At 44.5% G+C, this 16283-nt stretch overlaps 1 protein-coding gene across 1 annotated transcript in view; it reads left to right on the forward strand.

The window, feature by feature from the left end:
* Nucleotides 1-16283, forward strand: part of fbxl17 (F-box and leucine-rich repeat protein 17) — a 212169-nt gene that overhangs the window by 75741 nt on the left and 120145 nt on the right. The window contains exon 8 of the mRNA XM_071894810.2: nucleotides 8930-9060. Within this exon, the coding sequence (XP_071750911.1) occupies nucleotides 8930-9060 (131 nt within the window). The remainder of the gene's footprint in view (nucleotides 1-8929; nucleotides 9061-16283) is intronic.

Here is a 16283-nt window from a genome sequence, read left to right on the forward strand (position 1 = left end):
GAATCGTTGCATTTCTGATGACTCCGTGGACCTCCATGTGATCCAGGACCGCGGCGCGCCTCCCTTGTTCGATTTTCACACTCCTTCTCTTTTTTTTCCCCTCTCCCTCCCACCTCTTCTCTTCCTCGCTTGCTCATTCTCACTCTCTCTCTCTTTCTCTCTCTCTCTCTCTCTGACAATCTTTCCAACCCCCTCACTCGCTACTCGGCTATCAGCAAAAAAAAAAATCCATTACTTTTATTAACTTCTCTCATATGACACACTCATTTCAGATTGATAGTCATTTTTATACTGACTTCTCAAAAATTAGGTGCGGGGAAATCAATTGAAATCGTATTTTTTTTAATCAAGTGAGCTGCCGGTTGAAATGGGCCACCCATCGCGCCGAGCTCGATGGAGACGGTCGGTGGAGTAACTGTAAAACCGAGGCGTTTATGCACTTCTAATGGCCTCGCAGAGTCGCAGGCCCACAGAGACTTTGGGATTTCTCTGTAATGTACAACACAACTCAATATTTGTCACCAGGCACAGTCATCATCATCAAATCATCATCTTGTTAGATACTGAAAGGCCAATTCAGGATTTTTTGGTGGATAAGTGTTTGATGCTGCGAGAATAAGACCTGCTAATGGAAAAAACGCTTTCTAGCACTTTCCGAATCCGGTTGTAACTCAAACAGTGCAAGCATTTGCCATTTACAGCTTCAATCATCAGATCAAGAGCTGTGTAAATTTAATTTTAAGAACGAAAAAAAACCAACATGTGTCCAATCCAGTTTTTTGTCTTGCTGTGCCAGGCTGACCCTTTATTTATGGTTGGGTTTCCGGATTGAACCTTTAAGTTTCCTCCGAGCCCATGACGTTAATAATGGGTTTATTGATGAGGCTTGTCACGTCCCAAGGCTGTGTAATGGATACAAAGCATCTTGGGACGAAGGCTTTGTGTGTGTCCCAACGCTCTCAGCGATTTGGTGCTCTCCCTCAGCAGCTAATATGAGAAGTCTTTCCATGTGTGTGTGTGTGTGTGTGTGTGTGTGAGAGAGAGAGAGAGAGAGAGAGAGAAACAGAATGCTATGCATGTGTGTATGTGTGTACCTGAATGAGATTAATCATTCCCCTAATTTAGTGTCAAAGGGTTCACCCTTGAGTCATGCCTGCGACAAGCCACAAAGGTGAAAGTGCAATGGATTAAGTGTGTGTGTGTGTGTGTGTGTGTGTGTGGGCGTTATGGAAGGGTGGAAGGCTCCACCACTCAGCCAGCTTGTGTATGACCCCTTGCTCTTCAAATGTGTGTGTGTGTGTGTGTTTGAGTCTTAGGGAATGGATATGTGTGTGTGTGTGTTTTAGAACTGGATGACATATTTGCTGTGCTTTCCCTCTGCTTTCCTGGCAGCCTCGGTCCAATTTGGTGTTGGCTGCCTTTGAAACGATGAGCAACAACAACAGCGTCGTTATCCATCTCTTTGAACAGTGTCGTTACCTCTTTATGTGTCTTTCTCTTTCTCTCTCTCTCTCTCTCTTTTTCTATCTGTTCTCTTTCTGCTTGCTTCTCGGTCATTGTCACTCTGTATATGTATCTCTGTTTTTCTCTCTTTTGCTCTTGCGGTTTGTGTGTTTTTGTCTCCGTCCCTCTTTCTCACTGTCTCTCACACTCTCTCTCTCTCTCTCTCTCTGTCCGTCTGTCTCTCCCTCTCTCTCTCTCCCCCTCTCTCTCTCACTCACTCTGTCTCTCCATCTTCCTGTCAAGCGGTGTTCTTTTCTTCTGGTAGTGATTAAGTCCAAGGTCGGCCCTATCAGAGAGCCAGTGTTTGAGAGTAGCTCTGGGTGCCAGAGAGCCTTCATTCCCCCAGCCTTAGATGTCCCACTGATGGCTTCCCCTCGCCTGTCATGCCTACCCACAATGCCCCTCCTCATACATCAGCCTATCACTGCCCTGAGACACTGTGGGCCTCAGAAAGCCTTTTTGTGTGTGTGTGAAAGTTCCCGCCCTCGGGAGAGAGGGGAGGCCAAAGACAAAACAAATGGAGAGATTGTTGAAGAATGTGTCAGAGATGAAAGGAGGTATATTTTGAGACTGTAATAGCTCTGTGTTGTCCCTCTGATGTTCAGAACTTGGATTTCTCTGGTCTTAATTTGGGGCCTTGTAGATGAATTCAGCCGTGTCGCTCCACTAGTTTTGTTGTTCTTCTCCGCAGTAACTTAGGACCTTTGATAAATGCTCTCTAAATTTGACAGATTTGGAACATGGGCAATACCTCATTCTCTCTGTGTGTTTATGAGCAAATAAAACAGTCTGGTTTATGACAGTGAAGCTATTTCATTTTATAACCAAAATCATATGTTCTATCCATCCCGGTGGCTTAGGGGACTCAGGCGAGCAGTATGCACTCGCAACATCACGGGTTCAAATTTGGCTCACAGCCTTTGCAATAAAAGACAAATGTCAAATCCCATTAAATAATTCCTTCCTTTTCCCCAATTCCCCAAATCACTGTGAGGCAGACAGTAAAAAAAAAATAAAGACTCAGGCAGAGTAGGGGGTATAAAGAGGTGACACACAAAGGTTAAGATACAGGTCTTCACCCACCAACACCTTCGCACCCCGCTCCCCGCCGCTCCCTCCCCCACATAGGATGAGTGGTGTCTGGCTCTGCTGTAGTCTGCCGGCCGCTTATCTGCTCCCCCTGACTGGAGCACAGAAAATACATAATCACAGTGCCCTCTGTGTCAAACTGATAACCCCCAACACAAACCAGAAGAAGTAAGTGTGCCTGTGTGTGTGTCTGTGTCCCTGTGTGTATATATATATATGTATGTATGTGTGTGTTTGTGTGTTTAAGTGTGTAATTTTACATGTGTATTGTGTCTCGGGGGTGGTAGGGAGGATGAAGGGGGGAGCGGAGGAGGAGAGGGGATTAGGGGGAAGAAAGGTAATGGGGGTGAGGGTCGGGGTGTGCGAAATGAGAGTCGAGAAATTGTAATAATCATTTTCTTCACTGCTGTATGGAGGAGATTGGGGGATTTATGAATATAATGAGCGGGGAGAGCCTAAGGATGATGTGTGTCCTTTCCAAGAGTAATTGAAGAATAATTCGTTTGGCTCGAAGACTTTTAACCCAGAGACAGACAGAGACAGAGAGGTTCCTGACCTCTGGAGGGAGGAGTATCATGTCTCATTATTGGTCCAACGAGTGTCAGTGTGCTATGACTGTCATCCAGTGCTGTCGCGTGTGTGTGTGTGTGTGTGTGTGTGTGTGTGTGTGTTTGCGTGTGTGCGTGTGCCTGTGTGGTCATTTGGCTTAGTGCGCTGAAGAGAAACCACCGCTCTCTATCTCTTCTAGCCTTTCCTTGCCACTGAGTTTGTTATCAACACCAACACACGCAGGATTAGCTGGAGAAAGAGAGAGAGAGAGAGAGAGAGAGAGAGAGAGAGAGAGAGAGAGAGAGAGAGGGGGAGAGAGAAGGGGGTAGGGTAGGGTAGGGGAGGGGAGGGAAAATAAGTGATAGACAGTAGATGGGCAGAAGACAGATAAAGAGAGAAGTTAACCACATGCACACACACACACTCTCTCTCACTCTCTCTCACACACACACATACACACACACACACACACACACACACACACACAGGGATCAGCCTACCAGTCCATGACTGATGCGGACAATGTATTTGTGATATCAGACCCATGGCCTTTCCAGTTTTTGCCCCGTTCCCTCTTCAAATATTCATACTTCTGTCTGCACAGACATTTGTGTGTGTGTGTGTGTGTTTGTCTGAGTGTGTGTGTGTGTGTGAATATGTGTCTGGAGGGGTGCGTGCGATTTAGGCTTACCGCAGAGGGATTGTCTCGACACAGCTTTCTCCTGTCTGACTGAACTGTCTGGGATGCTCAGATATGGAAAAAACAGAGTGTGTATGCATGAGTGCGCACTCGTATTCACCCAGTGACACCGCTGCCATCCCTCTCACCTTTTCGCCCTCGCCTCATCCTGTCTCACACAATCCCCAACACATGCGGACAGGCGAGCAAAATGTGTCAAGGCCACCGCGCCGCCTCAACAATACCCCGCGACTTTGACTTAGGACTCAGGACTTTGGATTTTACTTTAGTTTGGCTGTCTAAACTTCGATCTAGATTGTTTAGAGGATTAAAGTTCAAGTTACGCTGGTTCCTTCTCATCTGTGCCTCTTTTCATTGGATGGCTGAGTTGTTTTGATATCACAGCTGAAGGGGTTTTCCCCGAAAAGCAAACACATTTCTCCCGTAGATTGGACTCGTATGCGAGGGGATTTGTGTGGGCCTGTTTAGGGATATATGTTTCCTACAGTCAGATATCTTTTTCATTTAACAAACCCACTTACTAAATCCTGTAGCGGTTTTAAATTAAGTGCAGCAATGAAATAGCAAATCATATTTTCCAAATCCAACATGTACGCTATTTATGACTCCAACAATGCTAGCTTTGTCCACGCCGTTTAAATGTCATCTAGCCGCCTGTCAGCTGGGACACTGAGGCTGATGGTCAGCAACAGCCATGAACTCATGCAGCTTTGTGCCAGCGTTGGAGCCATGACATCATATCCTCTGCATGGGGTCCAGCCTGGCTCAGCTTCCTGCTTGGCATCTTGATGCTTGACGTTGTGTAAATAAATGCAGTAATAGGTGCAGTTAGTTATAGCTCTATAGTCTGGCAGAGCACACACAGGTATGTTCTCCACACACACACACACACACACACACACACACACACACACATGCGCCCAGTGTGCCAGACTCTGACATACCCTAATGTAATAAAGTGTCAAATCAACCTCTCCAAATATTGAACTCCAGCCTACGCTTGGCTGAAGGAGAGCGTACCTTTGAAACGGCCATTTATTTTTCTTTCATTTAAAGTGGCGTTTTGTGTTTGACCTCTGACTCAAGCTCTCATTTCCTGTTTGAGAGAGGCTTCTAATTTAGGCAGGTGGGAGCCAAGCTGCTCGCAGGCCAAAGACCTCCTCTCCTCATGTGGACTGAATAAAACGACCTCATTAACACAGTAATACAGTGGTGCGCCCGTATCTCAGACATGAACGCTTTGTTCATCCAGCTCTTGTGTAATGTGAAGTGATCGCTTATCTCTTATCTGTACATAAGGTATGATACTGTGTATTATATTTTATTTGATTTAGACTTGGACCATAAACTAACAGTCACATCCAGTTTGGATTGTAATGCTGTAGAGCTTGATATGAATCTGTGTTTTTTTTTATTGAACGTCTGCTGCAGTGACTGGGAGCCTTTCTGCTCTGTGGCTCTTTCTGGCAGAATCGAAAATTGAAATCTAACCAAGAAATTACTTGAATAGAAAGTCCTTAAAATACCAAGACAAAAAAGTTGACTTTTACACCTTTGCAAAATATATTGTTAAGATATATTTCTTCATTTTCAGGGAATTAAAAGTTTAAAAAGAGTGATTTAAAACTTATATTATACTCTTGTGTAGAGAGCATAGTTGAGAGCATGAAGAGCTCTAACTGTGGTTGGTCTTCCTCAACCCCCCATTGACTGGATAAGATAAGATAAGATAGCACTTTAACATAAGGTAATGTTTAATAACAGAAGGTACCTGCCTTTTTCTGTTATTAAATTCACAATCCAAAAGAGCAAATGTATTATACTGCTACTGCTGCTGCTACTACTACTAATGATAATAAACATAGCCATTTTTTAAATTTTAGTCGTTGCCGTATGGTGAGAAAAAAACTTTTGATGTGTGTCTCTGTGTGTGAATGTGTGTGCGCAGATTCGTGGGTGTATTACATGTGTGTGCATACATTCCTGCACTGTGCGTGCGTTTATGCGCGTGTGTGTGTGTGTGTGTTCAAGTGTGGGGCTACACGCTGGCCTCAGAGCAGCTGTGTTTTGCAGGTTTCAGTGTTTTTATTAACAGGGTGAATAATTATCCAGCTGTAGCTGCCAACTCAGAGGAGAGGAGACAAACTCTGCCTGGCTACAGACCTCAGCCAAGGAGAACAACCTGCCAGAGACCCACCAAACCCCCTACTCTCTCTCTCCCTCTCTCTCTCTCTCTCTGTCTCTCTCTCTCTCTCTCTCTCTCTCTCTCCCTCTCTCTCTCCCTCTCTCTCTCTCTCTCCCTCTGTCTCTGTCTCTCTGTCCCTCTCTCTATCTCTCTCTCTGTGCTCTCTTTATCTCTCCCTCTCTGTTATTCTCTCTCGCTTGCTCTTCCTAAATCACTCGCTGTGTCTTGCTCTCCGTCTCTGGCTTTCCTCTTGCTCTTCTCTCTCTCTCTCTCTCTCTCTCTTTCCCCCCCTCTCTCTCTCTTTCTCGAATTTCTCTCCCTTTATTTTTCTTTCTTTTTGTCACCTTTCTGTTCTTGGATCACAGAAATAATTGGGCAGAAAATAAGCTATATTACGAGTGGAAATGATTAATAAAATGGGGAACATTAAAACCTTTCACCTGTGAATCAATTGATGATAATCTGCCAACGATGGGAAAACAAACACTGGCACTGTGGCCTGTCACATGCTATAGGTGTGACTAATTACACAGAGGTTTTTTCTTTACTTTTCAATTCGGGGATTTGTAGAATATTTTTCTTTTGGCAGATGTCGGCTAAACTGTGAATTTTTTTTTTCCCCGTCGTGGTTTTCACAGATGGATTACCAAAGTCACAGTCTCAGCCGCGACTCTACCTCTTCCCCTTCATGCAGACATCTGCTAATTTTTCAAGTTTCTACAAACCTAGCTACAATCTCAGCCAATCAAAACTCAGGCTTGTTGGCCTGGTTTCTCATTGGCTGTCCACATCAATGGGATACTTGCCATTGGTTGTAGTAGAAATTCTATTTGGCAGAGATAAGCGTTTTTGAAGATTTGGAGACGAAATTCTACTTTTGAAGTTGAGCTTTTTAAAATGTGCTCCAGACTGAATAACCATAGAAATTGAATATGAATGATTGTGTGGTGTGTGTGCGAGTCAGTGAGTCTGTGAGTCTGTGAGTCTGTGAGTGTGTGAGCATATGTGTGTATTGATGGCTATTTTTTGACAGTCGGAGTGGAGGTCTTCTGTTGTTAAGTGTTGAGCGTGTGTGGTGGCGGTTACTTACATCCAGGTTCAATTTTTGCAATGCATTTGTTTTGCAAACAATGCCACCACACATAAACATGCACATATACACCACACACACACACACACACACACACACGCGCACACACACACAGCCAGATCAGCCTCATTCTCCATGAATAATTTAGCTCTTCGATCCAACACTGGCCACAGGGGCACATGATAGTGTGTGAGTGTGTGTGTGTGTGCGCGTGCATGAAAGCGCATACGTGTGTGTGCGCATGTGGATGTTTATGCATACAGTTTAGGCTTTTCTTTGTCATTAAATGCCATTGTTTTTTCTGTCAGTTTTGCTGTCCCTAGCGATTACTGCTGTATTCTTGACCCATCTTGGTACGCACAAGCTGTTTAATGTTTATTTCATTAGTATGTCTAAGCGTGTCTTAGCAGTAAAGGTGCGGGTGTGCCACAAACAGAATCTGTTTCATGTTTATTTCATAAGTATGCCTAAGGAGGCCTTTTATCACCGGAGGTGTGGATACAATTTTCTCTTGAGGAGTGACAGAAAGCCACAGGCTACATGAGAGGAGGGAGAGACAAATGGAACAACTAGACAGAGGTAAAAAAAAAAAAAAAAGGTTTTGAAAGGTTTTTACCTCCAGTGGAGTGCAGGATCACACACTCACCATGTTTGTTTGCTGTTGGTGCGTTTGTGTGTTTTGGAGCACGGTATGTGGGCACAGAGAAGCGTGTTTACATGTGTGTTTACTTCCCACAGCGAGCCTTGGTCCTTATCCATTTCCCCCATGTGTCTTCACGCTGGTAGATATATGTCATGCCTATGGAGCTGACAATAGTGCTCAGTGATCTTAACACCAACTGTAAGCTTGTTTTCTCTTTAGCCTTGGCCTGACATTTACCACCCCGTCTCCCTGGCGACTGGCCGGAATATCATACCTCTATTATCTCGCATCCCTGGTGTGTGTGTGTGTGTGTGTGTGTGTGTGTGCCTGTGCGATCCTTAAATTGTGCCGAGTATGTATCAGAGAACTTTATACCTATACTTTTACTTGGAAATCCTTTGGTAACATCTGCAAGCTGGTAGGTTGGATGCTGTTATCAGTGTTTGTATGTGTGTGTTTGTGTGTATGTATGAATGTGTCAGGAAGTAGAGATTTTGACCGGAGGATTAATCTAAACCCCTCTTTAGAGGAATTCAGATCGGCAAGAGGGATTATTGAAAGTCGGAGAGATGAAAGGAAGAGGAAAAGTGGATGCAAAGATAGCTCACTTTGGCTCATAACGCCGCACCACAGGCAGGCATGCACAGACTGCAAACACATTTTGTGTTATTACTTTATCTTTCTTGTTAGGTTTTATTTTGCATTGATGCTTTTTGTAATGCACCCGTTTATTAAAAGTGTGTGTATAGATTATTTTCGCAGTCCTTAAATCATCTTGGGACTCACCAAAACCATCCTGGTGGCTCAGTATGAAATACCTTCATCAGATCCAAACTCACTAAGTCTGCTGTATTTCTCTCTTCGCAGTTTCCACTTTTATCTGCATTAACTAAAATGAACTAATAAAGCTCTGTTCCCTCCTTAAGAAAATGGAAGTGGTGCATTTGTTTACCTGTGTGTGTGTGTGTGTGTGTGTGTGTGTGTGTGTGTGTTTTAGAGAGAGAAAGAGACAGAGAAAGAGAGAGAGAGAGATATTATTTTGTTAAAAAACGTTTGTCTGTGCTGTGCTGCTACTGTGCTGCTAATGCCACTATACTTTGTTTGTGATGATTAGAGTAAAGCATTCAAATGTGTGTGTGTGTGTGTGTGTGTTTATGTTCCCTCTTGTAGCTCCGTAACCTGAGTATCCTGGACCTGCGGCACATCTCTGAGCTGAACAATGAGACAGTGATGGAGGTGGTGAGGAAATGTCGCAACCTTAGCTCCCTCAACCTCTGCCTCAACTGGAGCATCAACGACAGGTATGTACACACACATCTGGTATACACACACACACACACACACACACACACACACACAGAAAATTTGGAGCTAGCCATAATTTGAGCCAATTATGTATAAAATCCAAAAAGTTTTCTTTCCAAATGGTGATGGAAACTACTCTTTGGCATGACCAGTCCAGTCCACAGACATTTCTGTCACATGTGCACATATTCACATACTTTATGGAAACACACTCAGACAAACTGTACACAGAGACAGGCAGATGGACACATACATAAAATACACTGTTCATGCAAGCGCACCAACACCGGCAGGGGAATGATGGACATAAGAAGGGACCATTGGATTAGATCGCAAAGAATGAAAGATAGAAAATTAATAATAAAGCAAGAACTCTTTTTTTCTTCCTTTCTTTGTTCTTGTGGTCTCTCTGGCCATCTTTCTTGCTGTCTTGCTCTCTCTCTCTCTCTCTCTCTCTCTCTCAGCTCTATGGGAGGGGAGGGCCCTCTAGAGGACCTGTATATGAAGGCTAGAGTGAACCATCTCCTCTTTTATTTATTATCTTGTGTTTTATTCATACATTTCTATTTAATCTATTGATTTACAGCTAAGGCTGTGGCTTCTCTGCCGACTGTACTCCCACTCTGGCTTAGGAGTGTTAACACAATATTGAATTTACCATGGTGCATAGCAACAGTGGATGCAGCCAAGCTGTATGTGTGTGTGTGTGTGTGTGTGTGTGTGTGTGTGTGAAATTATTCCTGTATTATTGAGTTTACAGCAGACATGTGGTGGGAAGGTTATGGTAATACCTTACCCGCCTCCTTTCAATCAAAAAACATGGAGTTTGGTGAAATCCTCAGAGGAGCACACGGTGTTATCAACTTCTTCCCTTTATCACACACACACACACACACACACACACACACACACACACACACACACACACACAGTTGATTGATTCGGCTGCATTGATTCCATAATGATATTTGCTGCATTGGTTTTGGGGCAGAAGGTGTATGTGTGTCTGACTGGATTTGTCTGGATCGGCTGTGAGAATATGAGGTTTAGGATGATGTGTGTCTGTGTGTGTGTGTGTGGTGTGTGTGTTTGTGTGTGTGGGAGATAAAGGAAGGATGTTGTGTGTGCATGACAGCGCAGGTGTGCTGTTGGCTTATGTGGAGAAATAAAGGGGTGAAGCAGAGGCGAGAGAGAGAAAGGCCCAGGTGGACGGACGTAGGCCATCATAGTCTTACTTTTTACATGCTCGCTGCTCTGATGCTGCACTGTTCCACCCCCGAGAGGAGGGGTTTTGCAAATCCAGCAAGACTAATGCAGAGCTGTTTGCTCTGCCCTGCCTCCTGGCTCCGTAGACCTGCATGTGTACTGTGTACTTGCTGACTGCTCAAGGACTCACAGAGCAAATAAAAGCCTCCAGTCATAAGCTGCTTTACTGTTACACTTTACAGTCACACAGCCCAGAGTGGAGAGGAGGGGGGTTGATTTAAAGGGAGGGAGGGGGGTGAGAGGTGGTCGCAGTGTGGAGGAGGAGGTGTGCGTGTGGATGCAAGTGTGTGTGTGTGTGTGTGTGTGTGTGTGTGTGTGTGTGTGTGTGAGAGAGAGAGAGAGAGAGAGGAGGTGAGGAATCTTATTTAAAGAGGTAAGATTTAAAGACAGATTTTAAGACCGTTTCAAAGACGGAGGGTGGGAGGTGGTGGGAGTATGGAGACTGAGGTGTGTGTGTCCTGTGTGTGTGTTTGTGTGTGTGTGTGTGTGTGGGAGAGAGAGACTTGCAATTTTGACGTTCTTTAGCGGAGCCTCTCACAACACAATAGAGGAAAAAGTAAGTAAAAAAACACCTTAAAAATTCACCAACTCCCTCTCCCACCCACATGCTTGCACACACACCAATATGAGCACGGACAGACACACTTACACACACACTCACACACACACACACACTCTTACTTTACCTGCTTGTTGGAAGATCACAGTGAAAACCAGAACAGCTTTACCTTCCCCAACATTACCGCTCAGGGTTGGAGCTGGGTCAGAAGCTTGTGTGTGTGTGTGTGTGTGTGTTTCAAACTGATGACAGTGTGTTGTGAACAGGTAAACAGGTAGAGGAAATGACCCCTTATTTCTAGGATCAATTTGTCCCCCGACAAGGGGCCATCAGAGAGATAGAGCGCAGTGGGAGGTAAAGTACTCCGGTCATTTTTCCTTCCTCTCTTTTCTCACTCTCTCGCCATCTCTTCCTCCTTCCTTTCTCATCTTGAAAAAAAATCTGGCTTCCTTCCATCTTCCTCAGTAATAGCAGGAAAAACAGCGTCTTGGTGTTAGAAACCAAGGAGCTGGCCTGGGAAAAAATGACGACCAAATGCGGACTTCGCCTTGTCACAGTCAGGCAGATTGTGACAGCAGGACGGCCGTTTTTGGTCACCGTCATTTCTCGGGGAGCGAGGTTGCGATGAGCTCTAGGTGGGTCGCATCGGCCCCGTTATTTCTCTATATCTTCTCCAGCTGATGATGGCAGACGAAACGGGGATTGCGATTTTCAAATGTCACAGTGTTTGAAAACGGGGGAGCGAGCCATGATCAAAGTGGAACGGCGGAGCAAATGGCAGCGCTCACTTTTTAGAACAAAGTGGAGAACAGAGTGTCAAAGTTAAACGGTTTTCTTTTATTCTTGCTGCTCGGTGTCTCCCCCCCCCCCCCCCCCCCGTCTTGCAGAATCAAGGGGAGTTTACATCTTTGTGTTTGTGTGTGTGTGTGTGTGTATTTGTGGTTTTGTTACCGTTTTGTGTCTGTGTGTGTATCAATATTTAAAAAAAGTTTGTACTCCTCTGTTTTGCTCCCCTTTCATAGTGTGCAGTGTGCATGAATTTAGTCTAAATAAAGTATAATTTGTACACACGTTTTCGCAACATTGTACTTTTTGTGGGAAAAAAAAAAAAAAAAAATCCAGAGGTTTTGGTCACCAAGCATTCAACATGGATTTATTGGTATTTCATGTTTTGAGACCACTGTGTGTAAGAGTGTGTGTGTGTGTGTGTGTGTGTGTGTGTGTGTGTGTGTATTTGCGGTTGTAAGAAGTGTGGTGAGCAGTGGGTGAAACCTCAGCGGTTTTGGTCAAAGCAAAGAGTCAGCATCTATTCTGCTAACATTAACCCTGACACTGGACACAAGGCTCGTGTTCAGATGCCGAGGTTCGAGTGTGTGTGTGTTTTCTGTGTGTCGGTCTATGCTTGTGTGTGTGTGTGTGTGTGTGTGTGTGTATGTTTTTGTGAGCAAGCTCTGGTCATTTGGCCTTTGGTCTATGCTGAAAGCAGATGCATGGAGTAAGTGAGTCATTTCTTTTATGGGATCTGTATTGTTGGAACTTGGGCATTTCCCAAACCCCCTGGCCCCTCTCTCTCTCTCTCTCTCTCTCTCTCTCTCCCTCCCTCTTTCTTCATCTCTCACTCTTTCCAACAGCTTCATTTAAAACAGGGAAATCAATATTCAGTCGCCCCCACCCTTTTTCCTTGCTTCTTTCTTCAGGCCAACATTCTCTGCATATCTCCATCACTTATGAGCATCACAAATCACAGCCCAAATTGGCTGTTCTACATTTTTGTCCTCTCTCATAGAAATCAAACTAGATGAGGGATGACCGGGGGCCCCCTCTGACTTTCAGGAGCTTTTTAATAACGCGGGGAATAATTGGAGAGACATTCTCCCAGAAACGCGCCTTCCTCTAAAACTGGGTGTTTGGATTTGGAGGCTTATGAGGAGTGAATCTCACACTGGAAGCCTATTCCAAGTTGCCTCCATTGCAGCCAGCTGGCAGAAATCACAGTGCCTGCAGAAGTGTTTAACCCTAAAGCCAAATGATTATGTGATACATCAGTCTGATCGATGACGTATCGCACAGCCATTGGTTGCTCTGCCTTGCTTGGTGGCAGCGTAGGTGACCTGGAATGCGGCCTGTGGGATTGAGAGGAACTTTTTGTTTTTCTGCCTTTATCCCTCATGCACTTTTGACTTTAATGGGTTCCTACAAGAAAAGAAAAATAGCAAAATTGGAGTTTTCTGCAGGTTACAAATGCTTTTACTGACTAGGAGCTGAGTTCAATCATAGAGGTTCGTCTCTGTTCAAGAAAGCAGGAGACAAAGTGAGCAAGTCGCTCAGAGAAGAGGTCATTTTAGGTGTCTACATCCATTGCAGTGTTTCCCACAGAATTTGGGGTGGGGGTTGGGGGGTGGGGTGGGGTTGGTTGAGTTGGAATCAATGCGCTACACGCAGTTCTATGATTAAATAGTGAAAAAGTGTGGGAAACCCTGGAGGGGTAGAGCGAGGGGAGATTGTCCACTAGTTAATCGATTGCGGATGGCGTCGTTCTCTCGGACGGATAAAAGAATAAAAATAAAAAATGCTAAAATGGGTCGCCAAATATACTTTGGCGGCTGTTAATATACCTGGGCGGCCCGCCCAAGTAAAGTCTATGTGTGGGAAACACTGATCATTGTATAACCTGAACTCAGTACCTCACATAGGTTTCCTCCAGCCAACTATTTTTAGGCTCCCCTTTTTTCTTTTGGTTCAGTTGGATGTTTTCTAAATGCCATGGAAAATGTCAGCAGCGCCCGAACCAGGGACAGACAGACATTTGTCCTTGTCTAGTTTCTCCTCCACCTGTCTCTCCAGATTTGAGGAGAGGTGCTGAGGGGCCTTCCCCTGTCCTTGTCACTTCTCTTCCCAATTCTTCTCTATTCGCACGTGCAGCACCGGGCCTCCAATATCTAAGCTGCACTACCACAACTAGGAATTTCACGCTTCTTTTCTCGCCTGCCGGTGTAGCAGTCAAAGCGAGGCCCTGCACTGTACTCGCATGATTTGTAAATTAAAAACCCAGGCCCTTTTTTATTTACTCAGGCCTGGCTTGTTGGAGCAGATTGGCTGTCAGCAGAGATTAGAGTCCTGCTTAGTAGAGTGAATACACAAGGAGAGCTAGTGTTGCTCCGTTGTCAGACATGATGGGAAGAAAAGGTGCGGGAAAAGCCAACGAGGTGTGATGGAGGCAGAGTGATTAGGTACGGCAGATGCACACGTATGCATGTAGCAGATTTTCTCTTCCTCTCTCTCTCTCTGTTCTGTCTTTCATCTCCCTCTCCCTTTTTCAGGCTCTTACTCTTTCCCCTTCCCTCTCTTTGTTCTGTCTCTCTTTCTCTTTCACACTCCATCTCTCTCGTTTTCTCCCTCCCTCCAGTTGTCTCTCTGTGTTTCTTCCTCTGTATCTCACTGTCTCTCTCTTACTCTCTCTCTCTCTCTATTACACACATAAACACCGAGGTGATTATTTCTGGCAGGTTGGGTGTGAAAGTGTGCTATGATAAACATGCTGCCGTGGTTATTAATTTTGAGTAATGGCAGCGTCAAACTCCAGCGCCTTGATAAGTATCGGCGATGGAGGAACATTTGTGGCACGGCGCAGAGACACAATGAAGGCAAGCAGCTGGAGCTTATAGGCTACGGCAGCATGATAGCTGCTGTTGTATTCGGGCACCGATCCAAGGCCAGCAGCATCCCGCGCCCCTCTGCATATCCTCTGAAAAGTCTGACTGTTTAAAGTCAGATCAAGACTAAAATATGTGTGTGTGTGTTCCCGGCATAAGCATTTTAACATAATTTTTTGCTTAGTATTTGTATGATTAAGTGCTTTTGTTTTCATTCATTTCATTTGCATTCCCTACACTTGAGTAATAATCTGATATTTTGTTGATCTCTCTTCACTTGTCCCTTTTGACAGTACAGAACACAGGGGCTTGAACCCACGCCACCCTGCTGCCCCGGAGGTTTTAGTCTGATTGGAGTGCTCTCATGTCGGGAAGTCATAAGGTTTGATTTACGACGCACTGTCGCTGTTGACAGTTAAAAGGCAGTTGAATTTAACGGGGCATTAAGTAATCTATGACTTTTATCAACCTTTTTCGGTGATCAAGGAATTGCAGCAACATCAACAGGTCTCTGGCACAGATCACAGCGGCCTGTAATTGGGACTTGAACCTGGGTTTGAGGGTTTGGGGTTTCTGGGGGTTGTGGGTGGATTCATTGAGTCATTGGTATTGATCAACAACCCTATTAAACTGCAATTTTGTCATGGTCATTTTGTGGTATGGTGCAGTAAAAATCAATGTTTTAAATGTTGCAATGTTGGATACTTGGTTACTTCATGGTGATGCGTGGGAAATTATTCCTCTCTTCAGTGTATTCAAATAATGCTAGACTTAGACAAATAATGCTACACTCAGTTGTGTGTGTATATACTGTATGTATGTAGGCTATATTTTTAGAGATTTTTCATTTAGACTCAGTATCGTAGCATTAACTACTGTCATACTCTTCTCTATAACCAATGAGGCTAGCATTGTCTTAACTTGCTACTGCAACATTAGCTGACTATTATACTCCCATCCTATTATCACCAGTTTTGTGCAGCAAATATGCCACACAGCTGATTACTAAAGGGTATAACCTCTTCAACATATTGTGTAGGCTGCATTTCCAACTTCGTTCTCTGTTCAGCCTGCACAGGCAGAGCGAGACTTGAAGGAGCACCAACTGTCCGACCAAGACCACACACTGCTTCACAGGTCGTTCTAGTTCACTAACAGGCTTTCAGCGCTTGACAGCATTAAATCTTCATGTTTTATAAGTTGCGCTGATGAGAAACGCCAGGCTTGAATGCCAGCTGAGAGTATCACCGCACTCGAAATAAATCTAAAACAAAAATATATCCGGGCGGCAGTTAATTTACCTTGTGGGCTGCCCAAATGTAGTCATTATATTGGTAACCCTGCCTTTCACAGCTGTGGAACCGCATGAGGGACGGGCCTTGGAGCGCTGCTATCTCACAAATGAGTCATGAGTCTGACACTGAAATTTAGCAAAAATCCATAATAACTAAATTGTTGACCCATGACAACAAAATTGCTGGTTCCGCTTTGACCAAATACATTTTTCTTGTAATTTAATTTTCTCTGCATATAAGTTTACCCTCTGTCCTGCTAGTCTGCGCGATTGATGATTATTTTAGCCAATTACCAGTCCAGCCGATAAGAGAAGAGACAGTAACAAGGCCGTAGAAGGCAAACGAGAATATGATTTAATAACATGCCATTTAATTTTGTGCAGTGATGCCACAATGTATGTAGATACCATGCATCTTCAAACAGAAAGCCTGTGTTGAGACTGAGG

Source organism: Centroberyx gerrardi, chromosome 8 (genome assembly GCF_048128805.1).
Source record: "Centroberyx gerrardi isolate f3 chromosome 8, fCenGer3.hap1.cur.20231027, whole genome shotgun sequence".
Taxonomy (NCBI): Eukaryota; Metazoa; Chordata; class Actinopteri; order Beryciformes; family Berycidae; genus Centroberyx; species Centroberyx gerrardi.